The sequence below is a fragment of the Chelmon rostratus genome, chromosome 16, assembly GCF_017976325.1.
Source record: "Chelmon rostratus isolate fCheRos1 chromosome 16, fCheRos1.pri, whole genome shotgun sequence".
Classification (NCBI taxonomy): domain Eukaryota; kingdom Metazoa; phylum Chordata; class Actinopteri; order Chaetodontiformes; family Chaetodontidae; genus Chelmon; species Chelmon rostratus.
This window is the reverse complement of record NC_055673.1, coordinates 11,750,062-11,769,440: the sequence shown is the minus strand read 5'-3', so window position 1 is coordinate 11,769,440 and position 19,379 is coordinate 11,750,062. Positions and strand designations below refer to the sequence as shown.

The 19,379-nt window shown below is 41.8% G+C and overlaps 3 protein-coding genes across 3 annotated transcripts; 2 read left to right on the top strand and 1 right to left on the bottom strand.

Moving 5' to 3' along the window:
* Positions 1-620: 620 nt before the first annotated feature.
* On the bottom strand, positions 621-6,701 carry stk3 (serine/threonine kinase 3 (STE20 homolog, yeast)). The gene is made up of 11 exons (XM_041955055.1): positions 6,555-6,701; positions 5,762-5,842; positions 5,100-5,228; positions 4,776-4,890; positions 4,104-4,268; positions 3,776-3,943; positions 3,449-3,586; positions 3,126-3,251; positions 2,830-3,034; positions 2,509-2,702; positions 621-2,318 (listed from the first exon to the last, which is right to left on the bottom strand). Exons 1-11 carry the CDS (start codon positions 6,575-6,577, stop codon positions 2,160-2,162), a joined length of 1,503 nt encoding a protein of 500 aa, XP_041810989.1. The 5' UTR covers positions 6,578-6,701; the 3' UTR covers positions 621-2,159.
* A 283-nt stretch (positions 6,702-6,984) lies between these two features.
* On the top strand, positions 6,985-9,395 carry polr2k (RNA polymerase II, I and III subunit K). The gene is made up of 4 exons (XM_041955757.1): positions 6,985-7,063; positions 7,282-7,350; positions 8,429-8,521; positions 8,877-9,395. The coding sequence occupies exons 2-4, from the start codon at positions 7,290-7,292 to the stop codon at positions 8,897-8,899; spliced, it is 177 nt and encodes a 58-aa protein (XP_041811691.1). The 5' UTR covers positions 6,985-7,063; positions 7,282-7,289; the 3' UTR covers positions 8,900-9,395.
* Positions 9,396-10,283: 888 nt separating this feature from the next.
* spag1a (sperm associated antigen 1a) lies at positions 10,284-18,960 on the top strand. Its single transcript, XM_041955864.1, has 8 exons — positions 10,284-10,865; positions 12,616-12,715; positions 13,351-13,503; positions 14,139-14,296; positions 16,478-16,619; positions 18,362-18,488; positions 18,603-18,740; positions 18,822-18,960. Exons 1-8 carry the CDS (start codon positions 10,514-10,516, stop codon positions 18,825-18,827), a joined length of 1,176 nt encoding a protein of 391 aa, XP_041811798.1. The 5' UTR covers positions 10,284-10,513; the 3' UTR covers positions 18,828-18,960.
* The last annotated feature ends 419 nt before the right edge of the window (positions 18,961-19,379 follow it).

The following is a 19,379-nucleotide window of genomic DNA, read 5'->3' as shown; positions in this document are numbered from 1 at the left end:
ACAAACGTGATCATTCAAAGGCTGAGAGAGCACTGACTGAAACTTGGATTCGCGTGTTTAGAATGTGAGCTTATTTTGGTCACATTGTCCATCAGATGAGATACAAGACAGTGTAACAGGTCCATTTTTAGATTATGGTATCATTAATATGCAGTAAGTGTGGGCAGAACCACACCGCACATTAACATTCATGTGTAACAGCAACCTGCAGACATAATGCTCAGACATATAAAGACAGTCATGATTCATTCCAAGGGTCATTACTAGCATGTGTTCAATCAACATGTCAACAGCAAGACTTTACATCCATAACAGAGCAGTTTGTTTCCTCCATGAAGAGACCAAAAGTGTCCTTAACTTGATTATAAGAGTTTTCAATTAAAGATTCAGAATTGTGAAATAAACGTTGGAAGCCAATTCTGATCTGAGAATCTGATACCAGCCAGTATTTTTATACATGTTTAAATAGTGTTCCTTAAATTTGGTTAAGTTACCAGACAAGTTTTGTCGAAATACAGTTTTTAGCTGTTAATGAGTGTGTCTCAAACACACACCATGAGCTCACAGTGTATCTTCATTCCTTCATTCAGCACGTCACACCTACATGTTACAAAAAAAACAACCCCCCCCCCCCCCCCCAGCACATTCTCACACATTGATGAAATGCAGATATAAACTGCTGAAAAAACCCTTAATGCAATTTTAAATTTTAGTCTGAAATCCAGATATCAGACACATGGCTGATGCTCTGTTTCCTTATCTATACAGTATCAATAACTTAAGTCTTATATCTGACCCTGATGTGTTTTCTTTCTTGGACTACAGCCATAAAGCAGTTTATATGACTGCTTGTGTTATTTGGTCTTCTTCACTGAGCACTGAACTAATATGGTCTTCTTCAAAACTTCACATATCAGATGGCCCCACTTCTGGTTTAAATGCCTTAGACAGTCATATTGTAATCTGTAGTTAATCAGTCGTACTGTGGAACACTTACAGAAAACAACTCAAATAAATCTAAAGGGGTTTTTCTCTAGAGACATAAAAATAAGTCATACAGTATTTAGGAATGCTTCTGCTTGTACGGAAAAAATAGATTTATTTTCTTAAAACTTCGGAATGAACTTTGGTGCCAACTCTGGTTTTAATTTGAGTTTGGTGGATCCTTTTATCGAATAAGAACTCAGATTTAAAATTCACGAAGAGCGCTGAGTACATGTGAGCTCAGAGAGCGATGGAGAACTGGGACAGGTGTGTTACGAGGCACTAGGATACATGGAGTGTGGCAGCACTGAAGAAGCCCAGAAAATCAAAGTGAAAACAACAAAATGAAATAAATGATTAAGACTAATGAAATAAGTTTCAAATTTTTCGGATCCACCAGCGATTGAAAACATGCACGATCCGCCCACCATCCACATGATTTCTGTCCATTCTTGCTTCTTCCCATAGTCCATTTCCAACTCATCTCCATGTGAGGAAATGGATTTAACTGTGTAACAACTCGTTTTATTACACTGCTTACTTTGAAAACCATTTTTCAAATATTTTAAGGCATTCTCAACTTAATCAACATTATCTTGATTGTCTTTGGTCATGAACAAGCCTCCACAGCTTTTGTTGCAGGTATTTCCAGACTAGGCTCTATATCATATTTACACTGTAAGTGAAACATCTGAGGAAAAAAGACCACTTGTCATTGACCTGGTGATTATACTGCTGCTACTGCCAGAGGATAGGCGTCCTTACTTGTTGGTGGCGATTCCCCGAGGGTTGTCTGCGTTTGGAAAAGAGGAAATTCGTTTTGTGACTTTCAGACGTCGCCAAGCCTTAGTTCTCTTTTTGGCCGCAGTCCTGAGCATCATTCACAGGACAGTGACTTTACAGGAACCGTAGAAACAAATATACGATCTAAAATGTCAGAACAGCATGTAGACATGAAACAAGGCAGACAAGTGTGGATTCCAGGAGCCAAAATGGATGTCACCGAGTAAAAGAAGCACTTAGCTTCCTCCAGAGGCCAGTTAGCAGTCAGTCAGAACAGCAATGAGCTTCCAACAAAGACAATAAGGTCATCTTAGTTCCTCTGAGTCAATGAGGCCGAATGAAGTTTTGCGGTGACGGTGGCTTTGGGAAACCGAGACCGGAGGGAGGAGCACTCAGAAGTTCTGTTGTCGTCTCTTCTTGGCATCCATGGCGTCCAAGATGGGCTGCCTTTTGGCAGTGTAGCGCTGCCTGAGCTCCTCAATCTCCCGCTCCATCATAGGATCCAAGGCACTCAGGCGCATCTGCAGCTCCTCAAAGTCCAGGTTCTTCAGCTGGGAGGCAGCACACAAATAGACAGTCAGACAAACAGCAAAGGAAAAAGGGGGATGAATCACATTTTTCTTGTGAGAACTGCTTCATTTTTGCTATTTTTTACCACTGAAGCACTAGCATATATTCCTTTCGGTCAAACGGCATTAATTACAGCAGTCCCACCGAATGCTCGTGGAAGATGTTACTCACAAAGTCAAAGTCTCCGTCCTGAGGCACTTTCCAGTTGTCAGGGAAGACGTTCTTGGACTGGATGTGATAGCCGGGCTGCTCCTGCGGCTGGTTGTGGTTGTAGTTCTCCTGCTGCTGGGCTGCTTTATTCGAGTCCTGCTTGTCAAAATAGTCCATGAAGGATGGACGTATCGGCTGTTGGGGGGTGGCGTGCCCTGTGGAGGAGGAAGAGGGTTCTGTGTCATCATGTCAACATTAATATTACACCTCAATTACTACCCTGATTTTGAAGATTCATGTCTTTTCTACCCATAACTGAATTGACATCATATATGAGCTCACGTCTCATGGATCTCTGGTCCTCCTCCTCCTCTTCATCATCATCACTATTGATGACCATAGTGCCCAGGTCTGACTCTAGCATGGTGCTGCCGTGTTCGATCATGGTCTGCGCACCATCACTCATGGTGCTGGTGGCCCGCATGGTTCCTGCCCCCTCTGAGCCTGACTTCACCATAGTGTGAGAGTCCACCTCGGTCTCCTCCTCCTGGACATGATCATATGCCCATTAAACAAGTCCAGTCAAATCGAGGGGTTGCTTAAACACAAACTTTTTGTTGACACCTCAGCATACGTACAGAGTTGTCGTCGTCCTCCTCCAGCTCTCTCTGCTGCTCCTGCTGCCTCTTGGCTTTCATCTCCATGGCCTCAGTTATCAGGTCTCTCAGGATTGTGACCGGCTTGGCCTGGCTGATGAATGGGTGCTGGACATTCACAAGAACACATAACAAAGAGAGAGAGAGAGAGACAAAAAGAGTGTTTGTGGTAACTGATAATGCTTAGCACCTCAATGGTTCTCTGACACAGTGTAAACACAAAGGGAGCATCCATGTTATTTTGTTCACCCCAGGTATTTATATTTTGCTATTAAAAGTTTTTATGTGTGTGTCCTTCCTCCTACCTGTAGGAGCTGTGTGGCGGTTGCTCTCTGCTCTGGATTCTTGACCAGACACTTTTTGACAAAGTCTGTAAACTCGTCTGTCCAAAGCTCCGGCTTCCTGAATGTTGGAGGGGGGTTGGTGGGGATCATGAAGATAGCCTGGAGGAGCACAGAGAGGATTCAGAAAGTCAGATGGGATAACAAAGAAAATGGAAAAAAAACATCACAAGGCATCATGTCAGCCATTTGTTCTTTAGGCACCTCAAATCCAAACTTTCTAAGCCCCTGGTTCAGAGAGAAGTAGCTGGGTCTAAACACCCTTCCTCAACAAACCACGGTTACACTCACTCTCATGGGATGGATGTCAGCGTAGGGGGGTTTGCCCTCTGCCATCTCTATAGACGTGATGCCCAGGGACCAGATGTCAGCCACACAGTTGTAGCCTATCTCCTGGATCACCTCAGGGGCCATCCAGAACGGAGTACCAATCACAGTGTTTCTCTTTGCCATGGTGTCCTTCAGAGGTAAAGAAGTGCTGGTATCAATGCTATGAGCTTGAATGGTTCATGTGGATTCACAACATCAGTTAAAGATTATACGTTCCAACTGGACCTTTGATGAGAACATTCACATTGACGTCACTAGTACACCCCTCAAACAACAGCTGTAATGTTACCGTTAGTTGTCCAGCAACTCCAAAGTCTGCAAGTTTGGCGTGCCCCTCAGTGTTGAGCAGGATGTTCCCTGCCTTGATGTCCCGATGGATCTTCCTCATGAAGTGAAGGTATTCGAGACCCTTCAGTGTCGACTTCAGGATAGTGGCGATCTCATCTTCTGTCAACTGATTTGAGAAAGTAAAAGGAAACACAAGGCCAAAATAAGATCCAAGAATCAATGAAGAAATTCAACCTTGTAACTCAGGTATGTAACGTAAGTATGACTTCTTGAGTTTTTTGAGATCACCAGTTTTGCCAGTACGTGACAAACAATCAACAACTAAATGTTTCCCCTACGGCACAGCTAAATGAGCTTTGCAAATTATTAAAATTCTTTTATAAGTGTCTATAGCCCATTCGGCCCATCTATCCTTTCATCTTTTCATGTGCACTACTGTTAAAAATGGAGACAGTAGACAGAGTTTGGTACGAACCGTATAAAGGCCAGAACGGTCATCAGGACACTGAGCCTTTATAAGCATCACAGGTGTGTCAGTCTAGGATATACATTATAAACAATATGCCCTGAGTGAAATATATCATAGAAGTATGAACTCTGAGCCTTTGTGAACCACTAACATTTTAGTGCTGCCACACAAACACCACAACTATAATTCTCTGTAAGAACCCACTGTCTTGTTGCGCAGTCTGATGATGTCAGAGACAGAGCCGGCTCCACAGTACTCCATGACAATCCACAGGTCTGTGTTCTTGAAGTAGCTGCCATAGTACTTCACTACGTAAGGGCTAGAAGGAAATGCCAAACAGAGTAGTTATCAAAAGAGAACAAAAACAGAATAAGAAAAGTTGTCCGTCAGGACAGAGAGCTGCAGCAGCTAATGGCAGCAATACTGGTAAATCAAACATGTAACTTTGAGCAAAGTCAACAATCAATATGATGCTCTGAGGATAGAAGTGAATTGGGAGGTTTGGGGAAAGCTGTGTTCTCTCCTAACCTGTCACACTGCTGCATGATGGAAATCTCCTTGATGATCTCTTGAAGATCAGACTCCACAGGTACCTGCTTGATGGCCACCACCTGGCCTGACTCCTTATGGATGGCTTTGAACACGCTGCCATAGGAACTAAACACACATACAGACGTTTAGTCACAATATGTCCACAATGCATTTTATAAATGACAATATGGAGCTGCAATGATTAATTGATTAGTTGTCAACTCTCAAATGAATGGCCAACAACTTGAGAACAACTTTGATTTGGATTTTTTTTTTCTTTTAAATTCTTTGATTCCAGCATCTTAAATGTGAATATTTTCTGGTTTCTTCACTCCTCTGGGGCAGTAAACTGAATATCTTCGGGTTGTGGACCAAACAAGAAGACGTCATCTTGGGCTTTGGGAAACACTGATCGATATTTTTCCCATTTTCTGACTTTTATAAACTAAATAACTAATCAATTAAGCGAGAAAATAATCAACAGATTAATCAACAATGGAAAAAAAGTTAGCTGCTATTACAGTATTAACAAATGAATAACAAAAGAAAAGATGTGCATCTGAAAAAAGTACAGGCTACTGTGTCTGATGGCCTCAAGATATCTATAGTCAGTGGCACACAAGTGGAAATGGAGGGTAGTCATGACAAAAACATCTTACCCTTCACCGAGTTTCTCTAAAACATCAAACACTTCCTCTGGTTGCTTGGTCAGACTGTCCTCGCTCAGTTTTTTCAGCTTGCTGTAGAAATGGAACAAACACGTCACTTGCAACCTCAGTTTTATAGAGTAACTAAAAACAAGTAGTGAAACCAAACAAAAACACTACAGCAGAGGAGCGTCCGGAATCAAAATTACTGTGGTTTCCACTACCTAGAATAAAGTTAGAGCAATGAATTAATAAAAAATTGGGAATAATGCACTCAAACACAAATTGTTTTGGTGGATATTAAGTTTTGGTGCCCTTTGGTGTCTTCATATGCAATTTATTAGGGAGGTTGATAAGGTCTCTGAAAAAGTAATGTGGAAAAATGGTAAACAGATAGAGGCACTATTTTCACTAAGCACTTTACACATGACACAAATAAATGAAATGGTTACCAAGTATACTCATTTGTTTTAGGAGATGTCAGATCGTTTGAGTTCAGACTCAATTCATTACTGTGTCGGAATAATAACGTATCAAATTGCTCGCGATAAGGCACTAACGAAGTTAACATCAGCAGTTACCCAACAACAAAAAAAGCTAGAAAGCCACAAATGTTGGAGGCTTTAACACATTGCTTCAAGAACAGTTAACTCAGGTTAACTGAGTAGAAAGTTTGATAGAATACCGGCGAAGCTAACTAAGTTAGCATCCGCTAGCTGAACGACAGCTCCCGTCTACATTAGCCTTTCAGCTAGCTAGTCAGTGGCTTTCAAGCACGTTTTTAACAAGGCAGATGTTCACAAACCTTTTAGGCGCAGACGGCTCCATGATGTAGAACTTTAAGGAAAAAAGGCAACGGACTAATTGTAAGTTATAGCAGTTAGGGGCCCAACGGTCAAGATGTGAACATTGTCGACAGACTCGTTGATATTAAAACGTTAGTGGAGGGCCAGCTGAGTGTTCGTCAGATGATGGACACTATGGGGGTGCAGTTTTTGCACAGCGCCCCCTCTTGGGCTGGAATGCAAACAATAAACAAGCAACTTCTGTCCTTACATACTTTCTAGAAACCATGAGCAACCTGCAATACACAAGCCATAAACACTTGAGTGTACAATGTAACGCATCATATATTCATATTTATTTGTTTTGTCTTCCGCAATCGAAAAATATGACTAATGTGACGGAGTATCTTCTGACCAATCACAAACCACTTTGCTTCGACATGGACGACAGTTGTACGCTTGCGCGCACACGACAGTGTGTGTGATATGAAAAGAGAGGTAAACAGTTAGCAGTTAGCGTGCTAAAACGGTGAGATGTGTTTTTTTTTTACCTTTTCCATGTCTGCATTTCATGTTCTCTAAATTAATCCTACATTTTTAGATTTCTCTAATAGTTTTGTTGTTCATTACGACAACCGGTTGTGATGGTTTAAGATAATCGTGTCGGTATCGCCATGCTGTTTCTGTATTAGCATGCTGGAACGATACAGATGTGATTGAGTCAACATTCCTTTCTGTCTTTTATAGAAACAAAAATGGACCCACAGAAAGATCTGCAACCGCCCAAACAGCAGCCTATGATCTACATATGTGGAGGTACACTGTATTTTCTGCTTACGTTAATAGTACAGTCAGTTACTACAGTGGGTACTATTGCTAACGATGCTAGTAGACCTAACGCTACTTTATCGTTTAATGCAACTCTTGCTGCTGCCTCTTTTTTATCTTTTATTTCTGCAAGTGCTACCATAGATACTTCTGTTTTGTGTCTTTCTACACTTTACTACAGTATCATTACCTACAATAGTAATATTGATTCAATAGCAGTACTGTGACTGTACTTTACTGTTGGCCAAAAGGCTGCTTCTTTTTGAAAGCAGTATTATGTACTCATCATTTCCTATGGGCATGAATGAACACCTTGATCAAAAAGCATTGGTTTATACAATATATGATTAATCATTGTGCCATGCATACAGTTCTGCTCACACCGCATTTGACACCTCAACATCGTTAGAAATATGTATCCATTATGCACTGTACATGTTTCTAGATGATACTACAAAGAGTGCTGACATCGCCAGCGCTACATAGATTTCACAATCAGATTTTCTGGCCTGCATGTCTACAACAAAATTAAGATATTACTTACAGAGCTGATATTGTATACATATAACCTAAGCATTAAAATGGAGATTCGCCACCCGTCCTTCTTTTTCACACGTTTGAGACAAACTTAGCACACAAAAATTAAACACCCACAATAGTTCTTTACACCAGAATGTTCCAGGATGTTTTGAATCAGTTCATGACAGACTGACACACTGAATCATCATATGAGATTACAGATCACATGGCTCACACAGTCAGTTTTTCCCTTAACAAGAGGAAGAAGAGCAATGCTTCACTGCAACTGAAAATCATTGGCTTCTAGATAAGAAAATGTAACATATGATCAAAGCTATACTGTTTTCTTTGTAAATATGTATTATTCATTTTGTTTAAATATTGCATCCTTTGGACCCTATTGTGCATATATAGTAACCTCCAACAGCTGACCAATACAAACAAAGCTTCAGTATAAATTTTGAAATTACATAGTCATAAACTGTGTATCAGTCTTTATTTAAGGGGTTTTCTGTAATACTGTTTCTCTGTGTCTCTTTACTTGTAGAATGTCACACTGAAAATGAAATTAAGGCCCGTGATCCAATCCGATGCAGAGAGTGCGGCTACAGGATCATGTACAAGAAGAGAACAAAGAGATGTATCCTTTAAGTGTGTGTGTGTGTGTGTGTGTGTGTGCACACATGCTTGTTAGAAAGATTTATGTGTAATTTGTAACTGCAGGAAATTTGACCTGTATTTTTTTTATTTGAGGTATATTCATAATCATAACTAGTGAATTTAAGTTGTAAGTGAGAAAGAAGTACCATTAGGTGTGTAAACAAACCTACTGAAAACATTACAAGTAATGTCAGCTATTAGTTGATATTAAATACTAGTCCTCATATTGATGAACAGTCAAATATTATGTAATGGCAAAGGGCTTTCTATTATAAATCACATGAATGAAATGAGGACCATAATACCTGTACATTTCCTTTACTCTTTGATTTCAGTGGTTGTTTTCGATGCCCGATGAAGAAGAGGAGAGCAGCAGTTTTGATTGTTATTCTTCTGTACTATTTTTGTAGTGTGTGAGCATGTAAATAGATAGACCTCCATGCTTGGCTCCAGATTTCTAAATTAAACTCACTATTTTCATGTCAGAACAGATAGTGCTGTTTTTTTTTGTTTTTTTTTGTTTTTTTGCCCAAGAGTGATGGATGTAATTTGTGGTTTATTAAAAACATGATTTTCACTGATCGTGACTGTTTTCACTAGTTTTTCTTATTTGTTATCTTTCAAAGTAATGTCTAGATGAATACTGGAACATGAATTATGACATTTAGCCTTTTAAAAGCTAATTTCTCAATTCTTGTACATGTTTCTCTATTCATTTACTTTCTCACTGTGGGAGATAGTTAACCATTATTTATCTTTCAGTTTCAGTTATAATATGTTCATAGCCTATTTCAGTGGTTCTTTTATGGCTTACGAGCCCTTAAAAAAAATCAATCTCTTGTTTCCTTTGTTTGAATGAAAAGATGAAATGTCTTGAATTATCCACTGATTTGCAATTAAAACACACGGATCAGAGGAAAGTGATGAAATGAACAGTTTTGCTTTGGAAAGTTTTTTTTTTTTTCTGCTTTCCTGTTCTAATAATGTCCCAATTTAGCATGTAACCCCATGCAGGGGGTTGCACTGGTCTGGTCCAATAATCATAATTATTATTATAACAAAGTTTAGTCATAGTTCCATATATTTATTGCACCTGTCAAGCTAAGAAATGAAACAGTAGTACAGCTGCTTTGTATCATTTGAGATGCAATGTGAAGGTGTACAGCTTTTTAAGGAATAGTTTGACATTTTGGGAAGTTTACCTTTGGCCAAAACTTAAGTGAGATGATTGATACCACTCTCATGCTTGTATGGTAAATATAGGTCTTCAGCCAGTTAGCTTAGCATAAAGATTTGAGTGAGCGTGCCTGGCTCAATCCAAAGGCAACATCCCCCCCATCAGCATCTCAAGCTCACTAGTTAGCACTTTATGTTTGTGTAATTTGTAGAAAAACTCAACAGTACACCACTACACTTTTTACGGGGGGTTATATATTTCTGACTATTTCTTGGCAGGGAGCAGTTGCCAGGCAACCAGAGGAGACTCCATCAGTGAAACGTATTTTGGTTTTTGTACAGATCACACAAAGGAGAAATAACATGTTAAGCCATCATTTTCACAGCAGACATTTAACATGTAATGGCATGAAAAGCACAGGTTTAACATAACATGAAAACAACTGTGTGTTTCAAATATCTAGTAGTTTCTCTTAGCATCAAAGTGCCTCATTGTCAGCCAATCATTCATTTTCTTTTCATATTTCTGTCTGTTTTTCTGTATTTTCCATCTTAGTCCAGCCACCAGAGCCCTTCGCTCTGAAGTCTAATCTGAGGCTCTCCCATCAGAGCTGTCCTACTGCAGCACTGCATCGCTGTTGCACTTCCCCCCCTCAGTGACGTCACACACGAGAACTCATCCAGGGGGCGTGTCCAACAGAAATCCCCAGCCAGGCACAGATGTAGCTGCAGCTCTGCGAGAGGGACAGGCTGGGAGGGAGGAAGAGTTCGGACACACTGCAGAGGGAGCGCAACTATGGGGAACGCACAGGAGAAGCCCCCGGGCAGCGGAGGAGGGGCAGGTAGATCGGATCAGGCCACAGCAGGGAGCGGGACGAGAAGCCGGGGTGGAGGGAGCGTGGAGAAGCCCCAGACTCACAGAGCTCCAGAGAAGGGGGTGGCCAATGGCAGGGAAAGCAGCCCAGTGGGTGGACAAGAGGAGCAGAGCAGCCCTGCAGTGGACACAAGTTACCTGGACGCCCCTGCCGGGGCCCTTCCCCCTCACCTGGCCCGGCTCAAGAATGAAGGGAACCATCTCTTCAAACATGGCCAGTTTGGGGACGCCTTGGAAAAGTACACACAGGCCATTGATGGATGTGCTGAAGCAGGTGGGGAAGATATGAACAGTTTTTGTGTCCTCTTAAAGAATTCACTTCATGATCATTATTTAATCTAAGAAGATGCATGTTTATTGATTAGACAATGAAGTTACAAAACATATTTTACCCTCAGTCATGTATTGTAATAGAAATTGTTTGTTGCTAAATCTGATATGAACAATATATAGTGCCAGCTGCCTGCCAAATGAGAGCTAAATCTATGTGTGGTGAGCTAGCTGTTATTTTCTTAAAGAATCAGTTACTAGTTTGGTTCATAAATGGCAGATTTATGTGCAGATTTAGTATTCAAAATTCTTGTTTTTTCCAACTAGCAGTCCAAAACCTAAATAACATTCAGTTTACCATCATAGAGGATAAAAAAAACCCAGCAGAAATTCATACTTGAGAAGCTGGTATCAGTGAATATCTGGATTTTTTTGCTTAGAAAAATGACAAACAATTGTTTAATTATAAAAATTACTGCTGATTAAGTTTTAATCGATTAATCAACTAATTGTTTCAGCTTTAATAGGGACTAGAACAGTCAAAACTACAATAGTAATGATTCATCTTGATACATCATGAGCCTCATACTTTATTTATTCACACCTGCTTTAAAATCATCTTTTGAGTGAAAATATGTCATTCAGCTGTGCTTTTTGATGAAGACATGTCTTCAAAAGCAACTTCTGACGGCCTACAAGTCACTCTAATAGCAACAGCAACAGATCGATGGCACACAGACAGACAGAAGGCCTCTTCTAGCATCTGTGTAGTAGCACTAAGGGTATCAGATGCAAGCAGACTCAGAGAGTCATTTGGCTCCAGAATCCACGGTATCCCATGTCAGTTTTAAATGAATTTTGAATTATGCTCATGCTTGTCACGCTACACAGTTTCCTACGTATATTTACCAAATCAGCATGCAAGTGCCTGATACCCTACGTGAAGAGTGCAGGTCAGTTTTCAGATCAGTCACACGTGTGGATTAGTGAGCTGATTATCACAAGTTTTTTAGATCAAACAGCCAAAACCTGCAGCTGAGCCTTGAGGCGTCACTGCTGATTTGTGAATGCGGTGGAGTGTTGGCACGAGACAACACCACTGACCGTAGAGAGGGAGTCATGTGCTAGTGCATGAGGCTTTCAGGTAAGATTGAATGTCATGCCGCACCTTTAAGAGCACTCAGCCAACTTTTACTCTCATTGCTGGCCAGAGGGATGGCCTTTTCTGCAGCACTGGCGACAGACTTAAAAAGATTAGACTGGAGTTAATGTCACAGCAGATGCAACAGAGAGAAAGCCCGGACAACAGCGTGTGATGATGTCTTATTGTCATACATTCAGAGGAGCATCAGTGCTGTTGACTGTTTTTTGGGCACTGAAGCAGTAAATTATGACTGATGCTCTGCTGGCGGCTGTGAAGCTGCAGTGGAGGCTCAGAGGTGAGAGGACAGAGTAGAAAATGACTCTACCAGAGGGACTGATAGCACAGCCATTCATCTGTCTACCATTCAACCCCTCAGCATCTCGGAGCAGTCTGCACTTTAAATTGAGCTGCCTCTGTCCTTCTTTTTTCTCCTTGATCTGGACCTCTCGAGACTATAAGGCCACAAAGTAAAAGTTAAACAGAGCCGTTTTGATGTGAAGCACTAGTCTGTCCTTACGCCCTTGTGTGGTATTGACATCAACTATGATTGGGGTGTTCTTTCAGCGTGTGGTCTCTCAGATATGTGCATTGTGGTTGTTCCCCCCTGCAGGCACTGACAGTCCAGAAGACCTGTGTATTCTCTACTCCAACAGAGCAGCCTGTTACCTGAAGGATGGAAACAGCACAGACTGCATACAGGACTGTACCAAGTAAGTGTTGGCTGTGTGCCTGTGTCTTTCTGGCTGTGATCTGGTGTGTTATGCGAGTAGCGGCTAATATAGCCTAAAGCTACTCCAGCAGTGATAAGGACCAGGGCTACAGAGGTCTGCTCAGATCACTTCCTCCAAACTCTATATACCTGGATTTTTTTTTTATTTTCTCGTTTTCACTCCAACTGATGCTGACTCAAGTGACATCAATTGAGTCAGTTTATCTGATTTCCTGCAGTTCCCTCCTGAGCTTCAAAAGGCTTCACATGCAATAGTACTTCCCAGCTCTTAATATGTAGAATCAGTGGTGCTCCCCTCTAAGATATTTGCTATTGCTGCATTTTCCTTTGTCCCAACATGTAAGATTTCAGCTGTTATAGTTAAGTTCAGTTGAGCTCAGTCTGTCTGTTCTGCTCCTTATTATCCAGCTTCACTGGTACTTTTACTTGACGAGTATAAACTATGAACACACTACATGACCGTGGTGTCAGGAGGCTGCAGGAACCTCCATGTCTATAGTAAAATACTCGTGTTCATGAATGGAGAGCTTCAGATTAGCCCAGTTAAACCTGTGACACAGTGTGCATGTGTAGACAGTTTGATCCTCTGTCTGTGCGTCTCTCTGATCCTCTTAGGGCTTTGGAGCTGCAGCCCTACTCCTTGAAGCCCCTGCTGCGCAGAGCCGTGGCCTATGAGTCACTTGAGCGCTACAGAAAGGCCTACGTGGATTATAAGACCGTCCTGCAGATAGACACCGGGGTGCAGGCGGCTCACGACAGCGTCCACAGGTCAGCTGAAAACAGAGAAGAAACTCCAAAGTTGTAAAGAAATCTACGAGTTCGCTCAAAAGCGTTGAAGAAAGTTCACTGTTTTTTTATAGCTGCCTTCACAGCACCAAATAAAAATACTAAGGTGACAAGTGCATCATTTTATACACGTTTCCCCCAGCATGCCATGCAGTATGTTTGGTATCTTGCATTTTATAAGGGATGAATAGCTTATTGATCATGTGTCATCAAGCCTGAGAGTTTGCACATTTTCATGCGTCCATACTGCATACTATTTGTATACAGTATCTACTCTTTGTAGTATACTGTTTTTGCAGTTAGTTTACAAGAAATCTACACATGCTTAGTATATTCATTTTTAAAAGGCCTGCTCACCCACGATCCACCCACACAGCTGTGGGCTCACTTACTCTGCTCATCAGACCTCTGCTCTGGATGTCACAGCAGGAACAGCACAGGTGTGAATAATAAAATCAATGATGGCTGAATTCCATGTGGCTGCTTCTTTTTCAGGGCCCTCCTCTTAGCATCAGAGTGGAGCCCACCAACCCTGGAGTGGTTGCAGCTTTAATCCGGCTAATTACAGAACACTTTGTGCTCATGCCGCGTGTTGTACCCTCTGTGTGTCCGGCCAGGATCACCAAGCTGCTCATTGAGCAGGACGGGCCAGGCTGGAGAGAGAATCTTCCAGAGATTCCCGTCGTCCCTCTGTCCGTCCAGCAGCAGCACAGAGACAGACCGGTCAGCGCCGAAGTGGCTCAAGCCCGAGCCGCCAGGGCTGCTCAGGAGGAAGGTCGGTGACATCACTTCCTCTTAAATGTGAGGGTGTCAATTTAACCACAAAATGGTGTAATTTAAATGTGCTAATGGTAAATAACCTCCAAGTTTTTCCCCTCAGTCATTCACAAGCGCACACACATTTGGACACATATTTTCTTGCCCTGACATAAAAGGAATCTGGCACCTTAATGAATTGTGGGTGGCAAAATAAGTAAAGGCAGCAGCACAAGTCGGTCGATGAAAGTCAGTGTGTAAATGCTGAGCAGTGGTGAAGACGCTCCTGCTGAGAGATTGTGTGTGTGTGTGTGTTTGATCGTATGTGTGTGCGTGTCTGGGTGGATCATCAATAATGCAGAGGGGAAGGCGATCCACACAGAGTGAAGCGCTGCTGTAATGGAACAATCCAGGTCAGGTTTCCTCTAGGCTGCTCCTGCTCACACAGACCAGAAGCCTCCACATGTATCATATATTCGTTCAAATATATTTAAATGCATGTAGTAGATATGCTGCAAAAACTAGCAAATAAACTGCTTTATTAGTATGCACTACACACGTCTCCCATAAACAGGCATATACATATAAGCACACATAGACAGAACAGAGCTAATCTCAGAACAGCATGCTGCTGTTGCTGGGGAAACAGAGGTTATAATCCAGGCATAATCCTGCAAATTCTATGCTTTTAAAGGATAAAATACCAGGAGATGCCAACTGTTTTGAGTCTTTGAGTAGTCAGTCTGGAACCAGGAACCTGTGTTGTGAGTAAAACACACAAAGGAGTGCGCTTCCTCAGCTGGTTACACTCGGTATCATGTTCGCCTTCACTCTCTCCACCTGTAGAAGTCTAAACCAGTAGTCTAAATACAGTAAAGTCATGTCTGTGGACGAAGAGATTCCGACAATCAATCCGGAAAAGTTCGAACAACCAAAAAAAGTATATTCATCACCAAATGCTGTCCTGGAATGCATTAAATACAGATTAATGACAGAAATATAAGATTAGACAACAGGTATGTTTTTTTCCCAGCTCTCCTTAGATGCTATTCAAATATATTCCCTATTTTAAAACATACAACACAGTTGTGTCATCGTGACAATTTAAAGACATTAAAGTTCTCTGTGGTTTTCTTGAAATAGAGATCTGACTCCATGTGTGCATTCAATTAACACAACATCGGCTGTTCACAGGACGACCTGAGTTTGTTTGCTGAATCTGCCTCCTGTGTGAAGCCAATGTGCTTTGAATAGCCACAGACCATGTAGTGCTGCACTGTGGTTGAGCTGTCACCGCTGATGTTGATATTTAAAATCCTCTTAGTCTCCTGACGCTCGCAAGATGGCCAAAAAAGAGCTTAGTCTTAGTTTGATATCATACTGTTGTTACAACAAACAGGCAAATTGTCATAAGAGATTAATAACAGATGATTGTTCAAAATACTCAAAATGCATTTGCACCAGGAGGTACCACCACCTCTGATTTAATTATGGTGTTTTATCCTTTTTTTAAAGTTTCTTCATCTCTAGAAAAATTCAGATTTCTGATAAATAAAATTAGGGTTGTTATTATTGTGTTTGATGAGTGTGGATTCATTTAGCAACTGCTATACTTCAGTTTTTATGTATTTAACTCTCTTGTTTTTATTGTTATTTCAAACCATGTTTGTATCAGCTGCAGTGATGATTCATATAGATTACTGGTGCTTTATTGATTTAGAGGAAAAATAACGGAGGGTACATGCACGAGGCCAGTGTGACTGTCAGGCCTTGGTGGGCCAGTTGTCTCATCTCACTCTGTGTCTGTGTATGTATCTATCCATTTCCCCAAGTCATTAGATATAGTGGCTTTCTCAGCACAGCAGAGAGCTCTGTAAGCAGTGAGCTCACCAGAGTCTGGTCTGTTGGTACCGCCACTGACAGGCTGATGGATCTATTGATCACTCCTGAAGAAGTTTGTGCGCTGAGCTGATGGGAAAAGCTTCTTGAAAGGCAAACAATATTCAATACAGCCTCATAAGATATGTGGATTATACCCAGAGCATCCACTGACACTGAAGTCGCTAAAAGAAAAAGTAAATATCTCAGGAAGTCTACTTGTTTTGAGAAATCAGGAAGAACTCATTTTAACGTGACAGTTTTTTCACTTTTTTCATATTTCAGTAATGAGTTTTGCAAACTTGCACATTTCTGCCCACAGCCAGAAGAAAAGAGGCCCGCTGTACTTTACTGAAACGGGAAGGCAACGATCTGGTCAAGAAAGGCCACTTCCAGGAGGCGCTGCAGAAGTACAGTGAATGTCTCCCCCTGAAACCTGACGAATGTGCTCTCTACACAAACAGGTATGCTTGAAACAACCAGAAGAGCTGTTCAGACCTTCTACTGAGGCTAAAGTATCAGTACCACACTGTAAAAGTACTGCATTCAGTGCATTACTCAAGTAAAAGCATGTATTCTCTTATTTTTTAGATTATTACTTCATCTACTGTTGGGTAGTTTATCTACAGCAATGCATCATATGTGTGCAGATCTTGTAGCTTTTCTGTCCTGTCAGAACCACGTCTCTATAAAAAGTTTTCATGAGCTCAGAAAAGCAGCCTATTTTCAGCTTTGAGGGAATGCATTTTCCAGCTAATCCAGGAGGCTTTTTAAAGAGTTCATTTAGATTAAGAAATTGAAGAACTTCCTGAACCCATAAAGGAACACTTGATCCTTAAAATTCAAGATCACCATGTGTGGAGTTACATGGTTATCACTGGATCTGAAGGATATGGAAAATTGTAATCTGAAAAGTAACTTAAGCTGTCAGATATAGTGGAGTACAATAAAAGTCTCAGGTTATCTGCTGGGGGCTTCATCAGGTCTAAGTTTTGAAGGTTTTGTGAGCAAGATGCTTCCAGGCTCAATATGTTAACTTGTCAAATCACCAACCTGACAGACGCCACAAACAACAACAACAACAACAACAACAACAACAACAACAGTCCTCTCTGTCGTCAAGTCGAGCAGCCCCAGAACTGATGCTTTTGCGACATTACACACTTGATGGCCACTTTATTGGGTACACCTTACTAGTACTGGGTTGGACCCCCTGTTGCCTTCAGAAGTGCCTTAATTCTTCATGGTATAGATTCAACAAGGTGTTGGAAACCTTCTTCAGTGATTTTGGTCCACATTGACATGATAACATCACACAGTTGCTGCAGATTTGTCAGCTGCACATCCATGATTGGGCTCAGACCTGCTGAACTCATTTTTGTCATGTCCAAGAAACCAGTTTGAGATTTGAGCTTTGTGGCGTGGTGTGTCATCCTGCTGGAAGTAGCCACTAGAGGATGGGCACACTGTGGTCCTCAAAGGATGGACAAGCTCAGCCACCATACTCAGGTATCCTGTGGTGTTTAAATGATAAGGGGCCCAAAGTGTGCCAAGGAAATATCCCCCACACCATTACACCAGCAGCAGCAGCCTGAACCACTGATAAAATGCAGGGTGGATCCAGGCTTTCATGTTTTTCATGCCAAATTCTGACTCTACCATCTGAATGTCGCAGAAGAAATCGACACTCATCAGACCAGGCAACATTTTTCCACTCTTCTGTGGGACTGTCCCAGAGCTCACGATGCAACATGATGCTGAGTCTAAAATTGGCTGATGAGTTCCTTTAAGGACAGTATGATAGGAAAAACAGTAGAGGGCACCACATGATCATCCTCATTTCCACCCCAGTCTGCTACAGTGTCGTCAAACATTGCTGCTGAGACTTAAGGTTAATTTAACTTTGGTTTTATGATGGTTTATGCAGTTGAACACCTGCAAAAGTATAGATTTCATTTACTTAATATATTTCTAAAGGATTATGTACAGTATTGAACAGAAATGTTAGCATTTGCTAAGTTTCCTCTGCAGAAAAGCTGATTTGCTCGCAGATTAGAGAATAAATAACTGGGAAAACCCTCAAACTGCAATACCAGGCCTGTCTCTCCAGTTACCAGAGTGTACCATTACCTGTCGCAGGATCCTGAATGACAGACATGGACATGCTGCGTCTCTGACTCCTGTTCTCTTTTCTGCTCTTCTTCAGAGCCATTTGCTTCCTGAAGCTGAATCGCTTTGAAGAGGCCAAGCAGGACTGTGACTCCGCACTGCAGCTGGAGCCGAGCAACAAGAAAGCCTTCTACAGACGAGCCCTGGCTTATAAGGGTTTACAGGTGCCACAGACACGCGCTGGTTCTGTTGAAGCAGTCGGATTAGGGGTTTGTTATTTTCTCCCACTCTCTCCTAATTTCTTTTTGTGTGTGTGTGTGTGTGTGTGTGTGTGTTAGGACTACCTGTCGGCCAGCAGTGACCTCCAGGAAGTCCTCCAGCTGGACCCCAACGTTCGAGAGGCTGAGCAGGAGCTTGAGGTGGTGACGGGCTTGCTGAGACAGAGCCTGATGGACAGCACTGCACACACACCGAAGGTAAAGATTGTCTACATGTATAGATACACACACACCACCACCACCACCACTAAGAGGCTGACTTTTGGTCATTTCCTCCAGGTTTGATGTTTGTGGAGCAATATGGAGGCGGGGGAATGAAACAGGTGTGGACACATTCTGTACTGTCGCACTTATGGAGGAAAAAGGACTCTCAAAGACGTCCGCCGTAGTAAGACTTGTAAAAATGGAAATGGCTGGCTTTAAGTCCCGGGACGGGCTCCTAGGACGACCAGCGCTCTTTCAGCTCTGCACCATCTGCAACGTGTGCAAACCGCACCATAACTCCTGAGTACGCAACCTTACCTAACGGGCAGCTTCGTTTAAAAAGGCTAACGTCAAGGTACTCATGACCTGCTTGCACTATGAATCATTGACATTATGATGTACTGTGTATACAGATTTGTGTAACAGGGGGCGATGTTCTATGGTGGAGTGTATTGTGAGTGCCTTATTGAGATTTCTACCAGTTGGGATGAAATACGCCAAGATTCAAAGTTTGATTTTGATTTGCGTGAAAGAGGTTGTGTTGGGTCACAGAAAGGTTCACTGAGCTCATGACGAAATCACGGACAGATTCAACTCAGCTGTGTGCAGAGATAAGGGACCGAAAAATGTCTG

What these genes read in the sequence shown, in the direction of transcription:
- stk3 (XM_041955055.1), bottom strand. Translation starts at nt 6,577, where the DNA reads ATGGAGCCGTCTGCGCCTAAAAG. An exon ending in GAGCCGTCTGCGCCTAAAAG is followed by an intron (nt 5,843 to 6,554) that starts GTTTGTGAACAT and finishes CCATTTCTACAG; the next exon opens with CAAGCTGAAAAAACTGAGCG. An exon ending in CTGACATCCATCCCATGAGA is followed by an intron (nt 3,587 to 3,775) that starts GTGAGTGTAACC and finishes GTGCTCCTCCAG; the next exon opens with GCTATCTTCATGATCCCCAC.
- polr2k (XM_041955757.1), top strand. Translation starts at nt 7,290, where the DNA reads ATGGACCCACAGAAAGATCTGCAACCGCCCAAACAGCAGCCTATGATC. An exon ending in TATGATCTACATATGTGGAG is followed by an intron (nt 7,351 to 8,428) that starts GTACACTGTATT and finishes CTTTACTTGTAG; the next exon opens with AATGTCACACTGAAAATGAA. An exon ending in CAAGAAGAGAACAAAGAGAT is followed by an intron (nt 8,522 to 8,876) that starts GTATCCTTTAAG and finishes CTTTGATTTCAG; the next exon opens with TGGTTGTTTTCGATGCCCGA.
- spag1a (XM_041955864.1), top strand. Translation starts at nt 10,514, where the DNA reads ATGGGGAACGCACAGGAGAAGCCCCCGGGCAGCGGAGGAGGGGCAGGT. An exon ending in TGTGCTCTCTACACAAACAG is followed by an intron (nt 16,620 to 18,361) that starts GTATGCTTGAAA and finishes GCTCTTCTTCAG; the next exon opens with AGCCATTTGCTTCCTGAAGC. An exon ending in TGGCTTATAAGGGTTTACAG is followed by an intron (nt 18,489 to 18,602) that starts GTGCCACAGACA and finishes TGTGTGTGTTAG; the next exon opens with GACTACCTGTCGGCCAGCAG.